The following is a 16799-nucleotide window of genomic DNA, read 5'->3' as shown; positions in this document are numbered from 1 at the left end:
CAGAGGTCCTCCTCTCTTCAAGACAGGTGAGCCCTGGCAGGAAAAATGTTTGATGTGTTTCACTAGAACTTCCCCTAACAGTGTGTTAGCCCTCACCTCTGCGGAGAAGTGCACCGGCTTTACCTGTCTAGGCCTTCTGGTTTGGGGGTGTTAAACTTCACAGTTCAAAGTGACAGCAGGGACTTTAATTTTTCAGCATTCTCAGGCCTTCTCTTGCTTTCTGATTCTGTAGCTGTAATTTTGAAGAATTGGCTTTTTCCTCAGTCTGGTCATTGTCAGCCTTTGGTGCCATCTTCTGCTCTCACCACTTTACTTTTCTGTCCAGGGAAGATGTTGCCAAACTGAACTTCTTGAGTAGTTATATAAATATCAACAATGTAACCATTAACATTTTGTGTATCTTTTTAGCTCTCTTCTATTGCAAATTGTATTACTGATTGCAAGATGTCATTGTACTGATTTCCTTTAATCTCTTCTGTGAATAGGCTAAAGAGGCAGTTAAAGAAGCAGAGAGGTGCGATCCAAACAGCATCTTTACTAAATTCAGTGTTTATAAGATTGCAGTGATGGAGAAAGATACTAATAAAGGTAGAACTTGAAAGATAAAGGGATCACTACAAGGAGCAGAAGTGCTGAATACATCAGAAAATACTAAGCAGATTTGGGACTGTTCATCTTGAGAAAGACACAATAGAGGGAAGCTAGATGAAGGGTCTATAAAGTCATTGAAACTGTCAGGCTGTAGATATAAACTGTCAGAGTGGGATGCTTTTTGCACACAATATGTAAGATGTGTAGTCCATTGCCATATCTGATATTGTCTGGATGGAGCCTCTGGCTTGTAAGTCTCTAATCTTCTCATGGGCAGAAGCTATAGTAGCATCCCAGGGTGAGAATCATTGTATACTTACTGTTTCTAATACTCTTTTGTATGCATATACAATATAAGAAAAGGATAGTGAGCTAAACGGAACTGAGCTTAATAGAACCATTATTGCTGCTCTTAATTTCTCTGGACAAGTAGAGCCTGAAGTTACCAGAAAATACATAAATTGCTGAGATGACTTACAGGATGGCATATCTCTGTAGACTCTTTCTTCTTTATAATGATTCTGCCATTTCATATTTTAATGAGAATCTTAGCTCAAGTAATGAAAGTTGAGAAATACAGTCTATACTTCATCAGAATACAGAGTAACAAGCAGAGCTTATTTTCCAATGAGTTCTGTGCCAATTAATTGTTCTCTATATATCTTTTCAATGATAGCATAATTTGTCCACATAATATAGAGTGGGAACCACAGCACAGTGTGAACATAAAAGCAGCAGCACCCTTAGCATAAGCCAAGATGTGGGAGCTTGGAATCACGCCCAGACAATGTATTAGAGAAAGTCTTCTGTCTTTGGTGACAGATAGTTATGCAGCAGAACAAAATTAAGGATGTGAGATAGTTTCATTTGTATGGCATCCTTGTTTCCTTAGATTAGTAGCTTGGAAAGCCTTTTGGTGCCTCTCCAGGAAGAAACGCATAATTGTGGAGAAGTGCTGGTATGGTCAGGTTTTCTTGTCTTGGTTTTTCATATTAGAAACAACTTATGAAAGGCTGTAATTTTTTTTTTAAAGCCTCATCAAAACAATAGAACTTTTCATTTTCCAATTGCTTCTATAAAAAAATTTATTTTTTCCCTATGTATATTTCAGCTGTAGAAGTAGTTATTGAAATGGGGAAGCTAGCAGAAAAGCCATCTCAACATGAAGACAAGCTGAGAGTGGATGAAAATACAGGCACTAACCTCCTGAGTTTAGCTGCCCAAATTGCTCTAGAGGTAGGGCAGATAATGTTGTCTTTACTTTGCTTTATTGATATAAGTAGGACAGCTGTAACTTCTGTAACCTGGTCTACTTTTAATATTTCTATGTATTTCATGCATTTCTAAGTATTTCATGCTTCCATGACCAAGGTGTCACTCAAATGTGTTGTGTAATGCAAAGTAGAAATTGATTTCATGTATAAATAAATTACATTTTTAAATATTTCTTCAGGAAAATAAAGGATTCTGAGCTATAAATGTTAGTATCTGGAAGTGACATGGTGTATTTCTGTAAAATTCTTAGTTACGTCTTTTTCTGCCTCTGGTATTTGATCTTTGACATGCTAGGGGGAACCTGTGTACAAAATACACAAGTCAGCAATGAAAGACTGAGAAGTCACTGGACCCTCTGGTTTGCCTCTTGGTTGGTGACTTGATTGATGTCTGAACTGGCTGATTACATTGGCATCATAATTAGAAGGCTTTTGATTGCCTTTTAGAGCTTTGTTCATAGCACTGTAAGGCATCAAAGCCTTGCCAGCCTGTACTGATCCTGTTCTTGCCATAGGCTCCTTGTGCATGGAATCATATGATCTCTCCTTATGGTTTTCTCTTGAATCTGAGGCTCTTCTGTGTGGAGTCCTTTGTTCTTTTTCCTGCTAGTAGACTGCACAGACTTTTGGAATGTGGTGTTGCTTTGGGGTTTTGGTTTTTTTTTGGTGGTAACTGAGGTAGTGCAGTTTATACAAAACATGTTTTCTTTTCAGAATGAACAACAAGTTGTGGCTATCAAAGCTTTGGAGTGTTTGTCTGAACATTTACAAGACTGCCGACAGTTATTTGCAGCTTTAAAGTGAGAATTCAGTATATTTACAAGGAAAGAGGCATTTTTCTGGTTTCTTTTTCAAAAAGAATTTATTATATTGAGGAGGGTGGAAAACAGAGTAGATGAAAGATTAGTTACCAGTCTTTTTGGTGCTGCAGATATACCTCAAGCCTGAATATCTGCAGATGTTCCAAGTCTCTCCCAAGCAAATAGTATTAGTTGCTCTGAACTTTATGATTACATTGTGATTTGAACAGATGACCAATAGTGACTCTAAAGAGATTGTAATAATATATTTGGTGAAAATACCAGTTCATTTGTATCCTCTGATTAAGCGGTGTCTTCTTATTGAAGTATTCCATCATGTTTCTAAAAACAAATATCGTGAGAGAGATGTATTTATTCCAATATTTGCTTAAAGCCTTTGTTAAAGTACATTTATTTACTTACTATTACGTGATTTAACAAAGTGATATACAAAATAAGGCAATAGGGTGGGAAATAGTATAATCTTATTCTCAGTTTGACACTTCGAATTCTTCTGTGAGTTCCACGGACTGATAGCATAAGGAAGAAAAGTGGGATCCTTTCTGGAAAATTAGGGCAAAGTACACTGTTGGAAAAAAAATTCTTGTTTCTTCATAGCTTGTTTTTCTCATATTTAGATGTTTGGTTCGTCTGATGTTGTCAAAGGTCATGGCAGAAAATGAAGAGAAAAGGTGAGTACATTTGCAAAACCATTTTCTTATGGTGGACATGTTGTACAAATGGTGTAATATTTTCTTGCTGGGCTTATTTTCCTGCAGACTAATCAAGAGATTAGTTTTTAAGCTAGTAAAAAGTCCACCCAGATGACTTCCCAGCTTGACCTAATGACATCACATAGGAACATCTTTTCTACTTCTATAACCTTTCTTTTAAATATTTGCACTTTGCCTTCCTGTTTTATTAATGCGTAAGACTGTCAGGTATTTTTGATGGGGAATGTGAGCTAAGCAACCTCGTCAACTTTGACACTAGGATGTGATATCTTTCAGAAGTTCTGAGTGGGAACTTCAGAGGGGGACCTTCCTTGCTGAAGACTAGCCATTTCACAAATGGTGTGTTGGCTTAGAAGTAGGAGAACTGTACTGCTGGATTTTGACTGTCAAGAAACCAGCGTGTCAGTGGGGTTTGAAGTTTAACCTGCAGCCCCAACAAACTGAGAAAATCTCCCGCTGCACTTCTACAATGACCTTTGCTGCTGCAGATCAATACAACTTTTTGAAGGCCTTCAATACTCTTTCTGCAGCTTCAAATGTTAGAAGTTTCTAATACCCGAGATGTTTGTCAGGGGAAAAAATTATTATATCCATAATTACGGAGATACTGTATTCCAACATAAATAATGTGTTCTGTTCTAAGAAAGTTAATCAAACATTTTCTAAAACTTAATTTTTCCTCCATTCTAGAGATGAAGATATCAACTCAGTGCTGACTTACTTGACCTTGGGTATGCTTTTGTTGTATTTACATTTTATGTAGTTCTTCCATCTGTGAACATTTTATGATAGGATTATGTCCATACCAACCAACTGTTCAGACTCCTTATTTAAATCTAGGTTCCCAACTTTTAACTGAAATCAGTGAAAACTAAAACTGGAGATTCAACAGTGTTGTGAAGCTGGATCTCAGTGCTACAGGTTTTTGCTATGGAAAGCTTGCAGGCTAGTGTTGGAAAAACTGTTTCTAGTAAAGCTTGTACTTGGGAGCTTCTCTCAGACAAAGGGGCAGTTTCTTCTAGGCAGTTTCCCTTTAATCCTTCATAAGGCCATGCATGCAAACAACAGATATTTGGGTACAAGCCACAGCCTGGGTGGCCTCAAGTGACAGTCTCCTACTCTGACTGCATTGATAGGAACAAAGTTTGTATCTGTAGTAGCAGGGCTACCACAAAAGGAAGAAGTTTGGTTTTGTAAACTGAATTAACAGCGTAACTTTCTACTGTCATTAATTAAATGCCAATGGTGGTCTTCGCTGTTCTAGCTGTTTTAAAAGGAAGCATTTTTTAAATTAAGTTAATGCTATTTTTTTTGGCCTTGGAAGGCTTAGAAGACTGCAAGGAGTAATAGCAAAATACTGAAAGACTGGAGAGGCTTGTTAAAATTGGTTGCCACTTTTAAGTTGTGCTGTCCTTTGAAAAAGAATTGTCTTGTTTGCATTGGAAAAGGTACAGTTTTACAGAGGACTTTTCTCCATCAGAAGAAATACTTACTTTCACTAAATCTTTTACCGCTCTCTTCCTAACTTACTGCAACTAGGAGAAGAGATTGAAGACTAGAATTAAATTAATTAAAGGTTTCTTGAAGAAAGGTCTTAAACCTATTACTAAATTTAAAAAACCTCAACTTTTTGTGAAATTAAGTAAAATTTCTCCGCATTAGAATTCAGTGTCAGTAAACTTCGAAGAGGCAGTACTTGTTGCCAGCCTTATACATCTTATCTAAAATGCTCTTTGAGGCACCTTTTGATGTTTTTTTTAATAAGTCTCTCTGGTCAAGCATATTAGATTTAAGTTGTGAGTATAACTCTTCATCAGGGAGTTTTTGGAAACCTCTGTTTTGTAGTGTAGTTATTAGACTTGGAAATGTTTTTATTTTGCTTAGAAAGTTACTTACGTATTGAATAACACACTTTCTGCAGCTCACAAGAGACTTGCTGAGTCTTTCACAGAAGAGAAGTTTACAGGGGACATGAGGATCCTTGAAGCTCACTGGTTTAGAAAAGTTGGTATGTTGCACTCTCAAAATCTAAACTGAATCCCCTCCACCTCCACTTAGCTAGACCTTAAGAAAGAAAGAAGTGTTTAAAGATTCAGTAGGTTATAAAACTTGTCACCTTTGGCAGTCGCTGCCTTAACTAGTCTTAAAGTTCTCATGCTGGATTTTCTGTCTTCTGAAACTATGATATGGCTCATGTTTTAAGTCAGTTAGTAAGACAGATACTCACACAAGGTCTATTTGACTGATGGGATAGCCGATACATTATTCCCTTCACCAGAGGAATTGTATGTGTCCATGATACAACTCTTCAGAGTTCACCGTTTTTCTCTTAGTTAGCCTTTCACTACTAAAACTCGGTTACAGAAGTAAAATTTAAGATCAGGCAAATAGAACGCATAAAGATTTTCTTCAAGGTCTGGGAAAAAAGTGCTGCTAAGAGCAATAAAAAACCCACTTTATTGCTGATCCTGGGTATGCATATTCTCATGTAGGCAAAATAAGAATTAGGAAGTTCAGATGAGTGTACTGGTGTGATTGATGCAGGACGAGCTTACCTCGGCCACGCAGATAGACTGTCTCTTAAATGAGCAGTCCTGGAGTATGCCTTGAACTACAGTATATGAAATCTAAACAGCAAACATTAACATAGGTGAAGTGGTTTCCTAGTGAGAAGTGCAGCTCCCATGGAGCTGTCCTAAGCACTATCCGTAGCGTGTCTCTGGATCCTCATTTAGTAGTCTTCATTACACTGTTTTGGTAAAGGAGTCAGTGCATTTGCTGTCTATAAATAAAAATATAAGCGTAGGGTAATGGGTTGAAGCAATTTTTCAAATTCTTGCTTTTGCCAGAGCGTACAGGAGAGAAAACAGTTGAAATCAATAACAGAAGACATCTGCCGTAATGAGCTTTTGCACACTTCCTCACAGTGTAGCCATGCTCCAATAAAGAGTAGCAAAGGAAGGAGAGAAGCGGCCGAGGTCAAATATAGTAACATGAGTGTGAATGGAATCTGTGGTGACCATCACCTTTCCAAGGCAGCATTGTCACTCACAGAATAAACAATTCAGAGACTACAAAAACATATCCTATGGAATAAATTAACCTGAAAGTTAGAATCTGCAAAGTCGCTGTAGAATCTAGACATTTAATTGGGTCAGATTCTCATACATAAATCATTTGATTGTCTTTAGATGGCTCATCCATTTACTAATCAGAATTGTGTGTTTAATTGACATGTTCTTGACCCTGCTGGGGTAAAATGGAGAATGTTTCAAAGTGTTGTGGGTTTTTTTCCCTTTTTTTTTTTTTAATTTGTCTTGGGAATATTGTTCAACACTTTTATTCAGATACTAGTTTTGTTTACTAACATAAGAAGATGCTTCTTCCAATCCATGCTCTTGTGGGTAGGGTATGCGGTAGAATGGATACCTGTTTATGATGAAATTACCAAGACAAAATTTGAAAGCATGAAGCTATTTTAACAAATCACTAATAATGGTATTTCTTGCTGTTGTTAAATGAGCTGTTGATGATATTTTGATTAAGAAATTGAACTGTAGAATGTGAACTGCCTATTACTAGACCTAAGATGGGCATACCCATAACATTGAAGATTTTTATCTAGTCTCCATTTTTTATGTCTTTGTTAGCTTGGAACTTAGCTGTACAGTTCAGGGGCTGCCCTGAAAAGATGAGGGATTTTTTTCTACTGTCTTTCAAGGTATGTACTCTTGCTAATAGTACCTCTGATTGAGAAATATTGTCATCTGTCTAGTTCTGTTAGAAGTTACATCCATGTATCAGGTATCTCCTTGGAGACATGCTTTTATGCTCTGAAGATGGAGCACTTTTCACAGAATCACTAAGCTTGGAAAGCACCTGTAAGATCATCAAGTCCAACCATCAACCCAACACCACCATGCCCATTAAACCATGTCCCACAATGCCATGTCCACACGTTCCTTGAACACCTCCAATGATGGTGACTCCACTACCTCCCCGGGCGGCCTGTTCCAGTGTCTCACCACTCTCTCAGTAAAGAAATTTTTCCTAATACCCAGTCTAAACCTCCCCTGGCACAACTTGAGGCCATTTCCTCTTGTCCTGTCACTAGTCACTTGGGAGAAGAGACCAACACCCACCTCTCTGCAACCTCCTTTCAGGTAATTGTAGAGAGTGATAAGGTCTCCCCTCAGCCTCCTCTTCTCCAGACTGAACAACCCCAGCTCCCTCAGCCGCTCCTCATAAGACTTGTGCTCCAGACCCCTCACCAGCTTTGTTGTCCTTCTCTGGACATGCTCCAGCACCTCAATGTCCTTCTTGTAGTGAGGGGCCCAAGGGCTCCTTTTGTCAGAAGGAGATTGACTTGTAATACAAAATGTAAGCATTATTATTGTACTTTACATTCTGTTGCTTAAAAATGTCATAAGAAACTTAGACTTCAATGAGGACTTTCTAAAATAAATGGATTCTGATGTTTGGAAACTGTATCATTAATACGAGCATGTTAAGTACTTGAGTCCTAATCTCCATACAGAACTTTTACGAACATTGTCAGTTTTGTATGTGCTTGTAGAGAGGGGAGTCCAACACTGCTTTACACTTCATATTTAAATAATCTTCTTGTGTAATTGTACAAGTAAAATTGCAATATGAATATATACTATTCATGCCTGATTACCAAGAGTGTCATAGAGGAGACTCAGCAATCATCTGTTCATGAGCGAATTGCTTTATATGTGCAGAAGTCTCATTACCGTTTCCTTTTTTTGGTGTCAGTTGTCCCAGTTTTGTCCTTCTGACAAAGCTGTTCTAATTGCTCAGAAGACATGCTTGTTAATGGCAGCTGCAGTTGATCTGGAAATGGGGAGACAACAAGTAACACCTTCTGAACAGGTAGGGCATTGCTCTGTTAACTGATTCTGTATGTATCAGTGCAGCATTTTTTTCTTTTGATTTTGAAGTCTTAGTTGTTTCACTCAGAACAGGATATTGAGAATGTAAGCATGGGAACCTTTCATAGTTAGTTAGAATCAGTGCACCTAGTGCTTTCCAGACAATTGTAAATGTTGGGTTTCTGTAAATTAGTTCTGTTGTCTTCAGTGGGTTTGAACAGATTTATATCAGCAAAGGGTGACGGCAGCACCTTCTCTTAGAGGAATTTCAGTCTACCTTATATATTACGTGAGGAGTCTGCTGCTAAACATTGGTTGGTCAGGCAGATAAGTACTGCATCTTTAGGATTATGCCGTTGCTGAAAGTGGTTACCAGTATTGTTGTGATAAAGCTCACAATTTTGGTTTGGTTTGGTTTTTTTATGCATACATCCTTTTTCTGGGGTGTTGTACTTGACTGTGGTAAGATTAAGGAAAATGTACAGTGGTTATGAAGGAAGTACGGAAGTCTGCTGTACAGTGATTGTTGTAGAAACATACTTTTGTGGAGAGCAACGCACAGCAATTTGTGTTGTGGGATTTAGTGGTTTGTCAGTCTCAATAGCACTATTTTATGCTTGGGAACTAAAAGAAATTATGTCCCATAGGAGCCCATATGGTTCTTTCTGGACCAATGGAATGTTCAGTGTGAAGAGGTTTTGTCTGGAATGTGGAGGTCTTTGAAAAAGAGAGAGGAAAAAAACCCCAAAAACCAGTAACTGGTGTAGATGATGTACTAATTAGGCTCATTCTTGATTTATTTTATAGTTAGGTATAGAGATCCTGTTAGTTGTGACTTGTAATATTCTTTTCGCTTTTAAAACTATGAAAAAAATAACTTCTTAAATTTTGTAAAATAGACAGAGCTTTTGACTCAGGCCCTTCAACATCTCCAGGCGTGCAAGGAGATATGGAAAGTTCTGAAATTAACAGGTAAGCTACAAAGTGTGTCTGTTCAGCACCTGTAACTCTAAGACTTATTCATTGTATTCATGAAAAATACAGGGCTTATAGAATTGCTGTCTCAGCTGACGAGTAATGAAGCAGATATATGGCAATATAATAAAAGAGTTGGCAAAGCCAACTACGGTTTTTTGTATGTCCTTGCAGGCTTTTTATTGTATAGGTGCTGTGAAGTATGGAACAATCTTTCAGAGTGAAGTTGGGTTGACTGTTCTGTCTTAAATGTTAAGAAACTCCAAACTTTTTGCTCTAGAGTGGAGTCGCTCTTGCACTGTTTTAATAGTTATACTAACCTCTTCCCAGATAAGGCATTTCAGAATACAGAAAGTCCTGCTACAATACTTTGAAGTGCCAAAACCCATCCTCTGTTCCCTGACTATTCCATGTCAATTTGGATCAGATATTGCTGGAGAATGGTGTGCTTTCAGGTGACAGCTGAGATGCTGAGTGACTGTTAGCCTAGAGGATGCATGCTTCACTTTTTTGGTAGTATATTGGTAGAAAAATTCTATTAGGCATTCTTTGTCTGGCCTGTGGTCTGGTTTCTTTTCATTTATAGGTTTGGGACACTGGAGTTTCCATTGTAAGATGCATTAGTATTTAACTTCTGTCAAGAAATTTACTTGCTGGGTTTTTTTTCCCCTTAAAATTTCAGAATGAAAGGTTCATTATATGGCCTGGATTTGGGATTCTCTTTGCCCTTTTGCACTGAAGGCAAGATAACTCAGGAAGACTTCTTCCCTTTTAATTTTCCATTCTTAAAATCCCAAGAGGTTGGTTATCTCAGGACAGGGACATATTGGAGTTTCTCCTGCAGAGGTTTGTGGAATGGTAGCCTGGTGCTTCCTTCACTTCTTCTTCACTAGACCTTGGCCAACATGTGGGCAAGTCTGTTGCCCTAGAGGAAGCTGAGAATGTCTTTTAGATGTGAAAACAAAGGTCTTTGATAATTCAGTAAAGGATTGTTTGGCATTTGTATCAAGTTTACAAACCTTCCTAGCAGTTCTACTGTGCTGCCACCCTTCTTCTATGTTTAAGGATTTCCTGAGGGCTTTTCTATCAGAAAGGGGACAAGTCCTATAGAAAAATTTGAAGCTGATGATAACTCCCTTAATAAGCTGACCTTCTGAGCTGGTGGCCTCCTGTTATCTCTTTCACTTGTCTATGAAAATGGCTTCCCTAGTAGCTATTATCTTGCCTAGGAGGGTTGCATGAATTTAGCCAATTACAGACAATCTAGATTTTTTTTTTTTTGGGGGGGTGGGGTGGGGCAGGGGGGGCAGTGCAGGGAGGCATGGTGGTTGGTGGGGTTGTGCTTTGGATATCTGAGGTTTCTGTCCAAGACTGCTTCAGAGTTCCACTTGCTCTGCTGTAAGATCTGAGTACCTTAATGGTTTTCCTTCCTGTTGGATACAAAATCTATACCTTATGGTACACCATGTAAGAAAATGAATCATTAGATAAAGGCAATTCTGTCTCTTCTGTAGGAGATTTTGCTAAAGATCCAACAGACACATTGTTGCTGCTTTATGAATTTGAAGCAAGATCCAAACTGAATGATCCAACACTGCACAACCTTATGGAGTCAGTATGGGAGCAACCACAAATAGAGGTCAAGACGCTAGAAATCATTGCATGTAAGGACTGCATTTGTACTTTCATGGTTCTTCAGGTCATGAAAAACAGCTTTTGTTGCTCTTCCCTGTTCATTTGGGGTGATCAGGATTATAATGTGTTGTGCAGAATGCAGAAAATGGGTATAACCATATATATTTTGTCCGGAAGCAAAGATGGTTAGGATCTCGGCAACATTAAGAGACCTGTATTTTGAAATACCATATTATGTGGATAATGAACCAGAAATTTGCAACATCCTTCCATTTCTAGACCCCAAGACATTTATATAGGTTGTGAGTCTGGAAAAGATTATTCAGATAAACTTTTACGAACTCCAGACTGGCAAAGGCCAGAGAATGACCCTAGCTGATTCATGCCCTCATACAGAAGTTTTAGGTTGTGGACTTTGGATAGATAATGCAGTTTCAACTTAAAGTTAGTGTAGTTAATTTGCACTTCTCTATATGGTACTGTACTTTCATCACAAAGTTCTAGTCAGGCCTCCTTGAGAATCTAGAGTAGGATCCAAGGAAGATGAGTAAAATTTAGAACTACTGTGGCAAGTCTTTGGAGGGGATTCTGTAGGATTGCATTAACACCTACTTATCTCCCTTGTCTTGAGGGAGTACACACCTGGGCTTGGAAACACCATACTGACATCTCACTCCTACCTAATTTTTCCATCCAGATTTTCATGTTCAAGGAGACAAATAAGACAATACTCTTTACTTTAGGACCTCCCCCCCAATATTTTTGGGTTACTGCACCAGAATTAAACAGCAGTGAGAGTACTTGTAAATTACAAAATCTACTGTGCTTCTGCCTTGTAGTCCTCATTGGTGATGTGCACAGTAAGAAAGTAGTAGAGAAGCACTAGCTTGTGACCAGCCCAGGCATTAAGCAAATCTCTCTTCAGTTGTTTATCACAAGGGATCTGACAGAATGCTGTAGTTTATTTTAGTGACCAATGAGATTAAAGTCTGGCTCCAGTCATTTCTTTCTTTCTTTCTTCTTTATTTTCTTTTGCCTTTAAGCATTAGCAATGGAATCTCCAGCTCGGTATCCTGTACTGTGTAAGAAAGCTCTCAAGAGTGCACTAAACCTTCACAGAAAGCAGACTGTCATTGATGCTGTGAAATTTAGGTTAGTGTTATCACATAGCTTTGCCATGAGCCTATGACTGGAAATGCTGACAGGGAGTAAAGCCTGCAGTTTGAAAAAAGTGGATTTTAGCTTATGTGCAAGGCTCCGCTTCTTACTGGCCAACCAATTTACTTCTCAAGTATGACTGTCTAATAGATGTGTTAACTGCAATTTGTTTACTTGGCATGTTTTCTGAAACAGTCGTATTTCCAATAAATGAATCTATTGAGGAAGGAAAATGAAAATTGGATGCAGAAGTCTCTGGCTGTTTCTTGTGAGGAGGGTGATAATTTCAAATGTTACCCTGCAGTACTGAACTAGGTATTTCAAAAACAATGAAGTGAAGAGAAATTAAGGGGTGAGAAGAAAGCCATGACTTGTAAGTGAGTCATATCATGCCATGGTACCTATGTGATTTATTTTGCTGGGTAACTGGCTCTCTAACAGCTGTAGCTTATGGAATCTGAAAAACAACCTGGTGTGTGTCCTTCTCTCTCATTTGTATCCCATAAAGGATTTTTTCCCTCCCTTCCGAGTTCGTTGCAGTAATCACTGGGCAAAGGCAACTGTTAATATTGCCTTTCTTAACTTCACACTGAGAAAGACAGACCTGTTTTCAGAAATTATGTATTTGTTACTGATTTTCTGAGGATGCTGACTACTTAGTTCTTGTTGGTGAAGTTAGAAAAGGTACTTTTTCCTCGCTGTTGTGTGTAGCACCCTAGAAAATACTATGTCTTTCCTTCTGTGTTACTTTAGAGCCCAGCGATGAAAATAATGAAGTAATTGCTGCTCTTGCCTCTCTTTTTGCATAGTTTGTATGAATGAGATCTCATAATAGGAAAATGTATGTTTCTGCTATAAGAATGTGAGTGTAGTAAGCACCAAGGTGGACATGTCTGTCTGACAATCATAGAGACGTAAGTTAATGTGTTGCTGATACTAAAAAGTAGTTGTTTGTGCACGTAGTATTTAATGTTTCCTCTTCTGCTCTGTTTCAATTCTCAGCAAATGCTTACATAGTTTGATTAATCTTTCTTTGCCAACTGGATTAACAGACTTGGATGCCTGTGTACTGCATGAGGTGTGGGACTACTTTGAAGATGCTCTAAGCATAGTCATCAGCACAGTAAGTTGAACAGGGAAACAAGAGACTGGGAGGTGATCCTGAGCACATTTTAAAAAAAAATTCTCATCAGACTGAGAATAATGAGTAGAATGAACATTATATAGTGTTATATGTGGAGCAGCTGAGACTTCTTCAGTAAAATATACACTGAAATTACCTCAAAAGAAATGCATCTTGGATATTTATGACTGAATTATGAATTTCCCTGCATTTTGTAAGGGCTTTTTTAGAGACATTTAAGGCCAAATTTTCAGTGCCTATTTTAGAAACATCTTGAGCTAGAACTTCCATCTTTCTTCCTCCTGCTTTCTACATTCTTATGCTGAATATGTTTTTTTAAAATGCAAATTACTTTTCCAGATCAGTTTAAAGCCAGCTAAAATTTGGATACCAGTCTTGCTTTTTTTCTGAGCTCTGTTTTGTTAAACGTATTTGGAAACTTAGTACGTTACTGTTTTTTCCAAATGACCTAGAACTAGATTCCTGTGCTGTCAGTACTTGTGGCACCATATGCCTTGTTTCTGTGAGAAGAGGTATGTGGAGAGAAAAGTCTTTCCTTCAGTAAGCATTTCTGCTGCTCCTTTCAGGTCTGAAGCATAATGCTGTGCAGTGAAGGCAGTTGTACTGAGGAATTAGACATTTCTACCTAGAATTTCATAGGTGAAAATCAGTTAAGGAGTGTTCCTGTTGTTAATGTTAATGTGGACTGATACTCATAACAGCGAAATTTCACAGTACTAGAAGGCCTACTTTTGCAGTCTTACTCATGGCAGCAGGTACTAATGGTACCATACTAAGAGAAGGACTCTGGGGCAGCACATCAGTACATTATCAGTTAGAAAGCTGGTACACCACTCATGATTTATACCTCCTGTTCAGAAATGGATACTGCATTTCAGAAATTCACTCTGGACCCTCTTACTCTAGGATGAGAAATATCTATCAAAGAGGGAAAAGAAGTCCTTCCAGCCTCCCCTTAAGGATTTGCATGGCAAATAAATAATTGCTTGGCCTTCCCTTCCCCAACTGAATCAGTTCCCCAGCAGGTTCAAAGTATTGTTGGGTACTCTGGCTTCTGTTCAGCAGTTACAAGGGCAGCTTTCACTCTGGCAAGTCATTGCCACAGTGCATAGAGAAATTTTGAAGACGTAAGAACTGCTGCTTCTAATCTGTAGTGAGCAGCTATGTCCTGCTATTCAGTACTGTTTGGATAAACCGGAAAGTACCACAGCAGCAAGTTCAGCCTGTCTGCAGATAGGCTGTTGGAAAGCGTATTTCCATTCTAGCATCATTCCCAGTCCCACAGAATTGCATTTTCTGACCTACCAATACATAATTGCAACATGACTTACCCATGTTGGAAACAAGCTGTTTGACAGTAGTGCAGATGAACTGTGAAGTACAGGATAGCTCTGAAGGACTTGCCCTTTGCTTAGAGAAAAAACCCTACACAACTGTTTTCCCAGCCTAAAACTGAACTCTAATGCACTATTGACTTGTCAGGTTTAAAGTGAAGAGTCTATTTTCTAATGAGCTGGTGCTTCTTGTTTGCTACTCCAGGATGCTTACCCAGAGATGGAGATCCTTTGGTTGATGACAAGAGCCTGGAATACAGGAATATTTCAGTATACTGTTGGTAAATATAAGGAAGCTGAGCAGTGGTGTGGATTAGGAATGCGTTTCCTCAATCACTTAGGATCTCTGAAGAAAAGCTATGAAGGCCATGTAAGTGTAAGCAGATGGATTTGAGGATGTGGGATTGGATGTCTGGCTTGAATTTGAGGTATGGATATGGGTGAAGAAACCACTACAGATGTCCTTTAAAGAGTTTCAGGAGAAGCATAGTTCCTAAGTATTTTGGGGGAACTTGATGCTAAAAGATTTTTTTCGAAGTAAGGCCAGAAAAGTTTCAATAGACAATAGAAAGAGTAATGTAGTGTCCTTTTACTGGAAGGATCGTGTAAATGGCTGACTGGAAATAAACTTCTGACCATTTGTGGCCATGGGAGAACTCCTGTATATTGCCTGCTTTCACTAAAGTCAAGGGGCTGTACCAGTTTACTTAAATCAGCTGTTGTATGAATACTTTCAAGCTTGGTTTCTAGTATACTCTAATGTCTTATAAATAGGGTTTAAGCTGATGTGAATAAAATCATTAAAGCTCATCTTTTCAGGTGTAGCTTAGCTACTTCCTGTGAGGGAGAAATTTGAGGGCTAGTACCTCTGTAGAAAGCAACAACACTTTTTCTTACTGTCACAAGTAAGCTTCTCTCTTCAGTTCTTGGCTGGTGCTCCTACCTTGATTGCAACACAGTGCATCCTGGCTAGTGTATGCAGTGATCATTCATTCTCTTATGCATGAGCTTGGCAATCAAGAGCTGGTTGCAACTTTTATACCGTTTAAGGTACATCAGTTAAGATTGTAAGAATTGAGATGACTCCCAACCTCAACCATTCTGTGATTCTGTGAATAGGTTTATTTGACAATGTAAGACTTGGCTATAAACTATGCTTTATGTCAGTATAAATAAAACCACCTGTGTTAGGTTGCAGTGATTTGACTATTTTTTTTCTTAAACCACTGTATTTAAATCTGTGCCAAAATCTTTACAGCAGTCTGAAATTTTAGGTTGAAAAGCTGGTGGTAGTATCCCACCTATTCCCTTAGTTCTGTTCCCTGTCACTTTGTTGTAGTATCTAGCTGAATGATATAACGTTACCCATCCTTCTTGACAACTATGGTGCTTGTATTCTCCAGATGATTGGTCTTTATAGTGAGATTCTGGACAAATTGGACAGAACAAAGGGGTTTCTTCCAAATGAAGAAGAATAATGACAGCCACAACTGCAATAAAGGAGGACAGCAGTCTATGTTGGAAATGTTCCGCTGAATGAAAGAGGACATTAGCTCTGCAAAGGCATGGGGTCATGGGAGCAGTGGAAAAGAAACAGGATCTCCTTCTTGTTGGCAATTAAGTTATGTACTTTTTAGGAAGTGTTTATTGAATAAATGTAATTGTTTTCCTCTAGGGAATAACTTTCATTCTCTGGAGCTATGTAACAGTTAGAAATAAATACTTCTTGAGATGTGTCTGCTGTTGTGTAACAGGTTGGTTTAAACACCTGCTTTTAGTAGTAAATGGCAATGAGAACAATAAAAATATTCAAAGACCAGGCATCTCCTCTGGATGACATAGCTGCCTTGCTACATAAATACTTACCAGATTGTTTAATTTTCAGTCCATTTCAGTATGGACAAGAATTCAGAGCTGTTTGGCAGTTTCATAGTTTAGTTAGAATAAAAAAAGAGCAGGTACTATTTTTCCCACAGAAAAAGCTAAAGCTGTTTATAGACTACTGTGACGGATGCACTCCTCCTGTTCGAACTAAGTGAACTTTGGTCCAGGCAGATGCTCAGTAAGTAGGCCTAGTCAAAGGTAATCCTATTTTGTGAGGCTATCAGTGAGAACTCAGCATCAAACCCCCAAAAAAAGGGTTTGGCTGGAGACTGGGCTGATGAGCAGCTGAAACTGCATTAACACAGCAGAAAATCTGACTACAAATCAACCACTTTATGCTATAAATATCTGCAGCCATTGGGGTCCGTCCGGTGA

The 16799-nt window shown here is 38.5% G+C and overlaps 1 protein-coding gene across 1 annotated transcript in view; it reads left to right on the top strand.

Annotated features, from left to right (window-relative positions):
- Positions 1-16166, top strand: part of TEX11 (testis expressed 11) — a 36166-nt gene extending 20000 nt beyond the window's left edge. Inside the window, 14 exon segments of the mRNA XM_059824348.1 lie at positions 486-588; positions 1703-1827; positions 2580-2665; positions 3304-3357; positions 4090-4130; positions 5321-5407; positions 7050-7120; positions 8179-8295; positions 9194-9266; positions 10784-10933; positions 11948-12056; positions 13065-13185; positions 14746-14910; positions 15944-16166. Of these exon segments, the coding sequence (XP_059680331.1) occupies positions 486-588; positions 1703-1827; positions 2580-2665; positions 3304-3357; positions 4090-4130; positions 5321-5407; positions 7050-7120; positions 8179-8295; positions 9194-9266; positions 10784-10933; positions 11948-12056; positions 13065-13185; positions 14746-14910; positions 15944-16018 (1377 nt within the window). The 3' untranslated portion in view covers positions 16019-16166.
- Positions 16167-16799: the final 633 nt, after the last annotated feature.

Source organism: Gavia stellata, chromosome 14 (assembly GCF_030936135.1).
Source record: "Gavia stellata isolate bGavSte3 chromosome 14, bGavSte3.hap2, whole genome shotgun sequence".
Lineage (NCBI taxonomy): Eukaryota > Metazoa > Chordata > Aves > Gaviiformes > Gaviidae > Gavia > Gavia stellata.
Note: the sequence above shows the minus strand (reverse complement) of the source record. Positions and strands in the feature narration are given on the sequence as shown.